The sequence below is a fragment of the Eimeria necatrix genome, genomic scaffold (genome assembly GCF_000499385.1).
Source record: "Eimeria necatrix Houghton genomic scaffold, Enh_scaff443, whole genome shotgun sequence".
NCBI classification, from domain to species: Eukaryota; Apicomplexa; class Conoidasida; order Eucoccidiorida; family Eimeriidae; genus Eimeria; species Eimeria necatrix.
In genome coordinates this window covers 21,102-23,876 of record NW_013654807.1, presented here as the reverse complement: position 1 = coordinate 23,876, position 2,775 = coordinate 21,102, and the positions used below count along the sequence as shown (strand labels likewise).

General features: G+C 49.7%; 1 protein-coding gene across 1 annotated transcript in view; it reads left to right on the top strand.

The window, feature by feature from the left end:
* Positions 1-564: 564 nt before the first annotated feature.
* ENH_00054550 (hypothetical protein, conserved) overlaps positions 565-2,775 on the top strand; it is a gene marked incomplete at both ends in the record, with an annotated part of 3,699 nt that continues 1,488 nt past the window's right edge. The window contains 2 exons of the mRNA XM_013583821.1: positions 565-652; positions 1,993-2,585. Coding sequence (XP_013439275.1) covers positions 565-652; positions 1,993-2,585 — 681 coding nt within the window. The remainder of the gene's footprint in view (positions 653-1,992; positions 2,586-2,775) is intronic.

Here is a 2,775-nt window from a genome sequence, read left to right as displayed (position 1 = left end):
GTTCACCGGGTAATTGTTGCTCTTTTTGCATGCAACAGAATAAATACAAGTACCTTTTCTTTGGATTTCCCAGAGAGTTTGAAATGTGCAGGTTTAGCAGCCGCTTTCCCTAGCTTTCTGCGGGGAGCCTTCCGGCTGCATCGCGGCGACCGTCTCATGTCGGTTTCTGTAAGCTCCATTACTTCCTTCGTCCTTTGCTTTTAACTTCTTTACTTATTTTTCCAAGTTTTTCTTCTTTGTTTCACCAGCTGTTGCTGAAGAACTGCAGCAACAAGCGCCGCCTAGCGCCTCCTGCTGGTCCCGCAGCCGCTGCTGCTGCTGCTGCTGCTGCTGCTGCTGCTGCTGCTGCTGCAGCGCAGACAATGAAGTGATCTGCCTCTGCGGCACCAAGGGGCAATAATGCACTTAGGGGCGATCTCGAGGCCTTCTCTGACTCCACAGCAGCAGCAGCAGCAGCAGCAGCAGCAGCAGCAGCAGCAGCAGCAGCAGCAGCAGCAGCAGCAGCAGCAAATCCTTTGATTTCAGCAGTTAAGCCTCTGCCCGTGCAGCACAACCCGCAGCAAAATGGACTTGTGCTCTTTCTGCTGCACCGACGAGGCTGACTTGGGGGTGGCCCCTTACGACCGCATAGCTGCGCACATAGGCTTATCAGGTGGGTTTAGGGTTTAGGGTTTAGGGTTTAGGGTTTAGGGTTTAGGGTTTAGGGTTTGCGGAGGTTGACAGCTATTACAGCGGCTAAGGCAGACAGCGCTTTGTTCTGCTGCAGCTTTGGCGCGACCTGTTGACGGGCCTGGCTTCTAACCCTTTAGTGTTCCTTTTGGTGTTTAGGGTTTAGGGTTTAGGGTTTAGGGTTTAGGGTTTAGGGTTTAGGGTTTAGGGTTTAGGCCTTAGCAGCGTGGCAGGAAGACGAAGGGACTATTTTGTGTGCTGCTATTCTTTTTTTTTGAATTTGAATTCTTAATTTTGGTGCTTTTTGGAAAGTCCATTTTTCGATTCTTTTTGTTTTTTTAATCTTTTGTTTTCTTTTAAAAACTCTTTAAAATTGCTTTTTTCCTTTTGCTGCTGCTGCTGCTGCAACTGCTGCTGCTGCTGCTGCTGCTGCTGCTGCTGCTGCTGCTGCAGATGACGACTTACTGGATTTCGAAAGCGACAGCGCAGATGCGCCCAGCTTGGCAAGAGGTGCAAACCTAAACCCTAAACCCTAAACCCTAAACCCTAAACCCTAAACCCTAGATTTTGCTCCATTCGTCGAGTTGATTTGTTTTATTTATCCCATTTTGGCATTTATTTAACAATAATTTGGCATTTATTTAATATTTATTCTTTTCAAATAAAATAAAATATATTTTGTTTTAATGAATCTGAATTTCCACTTTCGTGTTTCTGTCGAGTTGGGGTGTACGTACACCCGGAGCTCGCGCGCGCGACAACCTCCTGAAGTGTATTGGACTCCTTTTGCGTTTTAAAAGTGGAATTTGAAAATAAATAAACTTTAATTAATTAAAATTTTAAAAACTAATAAAAAGTTGCATGCAAAGAAGAGAGGAAAGGAAAAGAAAAGTGCTGCTGCAACTTGAACTGCGTTTTTCTTGCAAGTCCGTTTGCTGCAGCAGCAGCAGCAGCAGCACCCTTGCTGCTTCTGCTTCAATGCACTCTGCTTTTTGCTGCAGCAGCAGCAGCAAACTGCTGCTTCTGCTTCATGTCTTTTGCTGTTTGCTGCAGCAGCAGCAGCAAATCGCTGCTTCTGCTTCAATGCAATTTGCTTTTTGCTGCAGCAGCAGCAGCAAATTGTTGCTTCTGCTTCATGTCTTTTGCTGTTTGCTGCAGCAGCAGCAGCAAATTGCTGCTTCTGCTTCATGTCTTTTGCTGTTTGCTGCAGCAGCAGCAGCAAATTACTGCTTCTGCTTCATGTCTTTTGCTGCTTTTTGCTGCAGCAGCAGCAGCAGCAGCAAATTGTTGCTTCTGTTTTATGTCTTTTGCTGTTTGCTGCAGCAGCAAAAAGAAATAAATCTCAAAATAGAAAACTCAGAAACCGCGTGAGCTCTGAGGTGTACAGACTGGAGGAGTCGCTGCGGCGCTCTCGCGAGCAGCAGGAGCTGCTGCGGCACCACAAGCAGCAGCAGCAGCAGCAGCAGCAGCAGCAGCAGCAGCAGCAGCAGGGAGTCCCCCGCAGGCACAGCAGCTCGCTGTCGCGCAGCTTCGGCAGCAACAGCAGCAACAGCAGCAAAAGGAACTCCACCGAATCCGCACCTGCAGCAGCAGCAGCACCGGCCGAAGCAGCAGCAGCAGCAGCAGCAGCAGCAAAACATGCCAAGAGGGCCCCCAGCAGCAGCAGCATCGCGTCCAGCAGCAGGCTGACGCAGCAGCGCAGCAGCAGCCCGCCCGGCCCTGCTGCTGCTGCTGCAACAGCAGCAGAGTCTCTCCCGCAGCGTTTGCCTTCAGCTAGACACAAGCAGCAGCAGCAGCAGCAGCAGCAGCAGCAAAGTGCTGCAGCGCAGCAGCAAGAAAATGGAGAAGCAAAAAGCCAAGAGATGCGAAGACCCTCAGGGATCAGGAGACTCAGCGACATGTCTGAAGCAGAAAAGGTGAAGCAGCTAGCTAGCTAGCTAGCTAGCCATTTAACTAGCTAGCTAGCTAGCTAGCTAGCTAGCTAGCTAGTTAAAGAGGTAGCTAGATGTCTACGTGGCTAGCTAGCCAGTTGGCCGCAGCTAGCTAGCTTGTAGGCAGCTAGCTTTGATGGTCTCTGGGCGGTCAGGTGGCTGGGTGGGCAGCTAG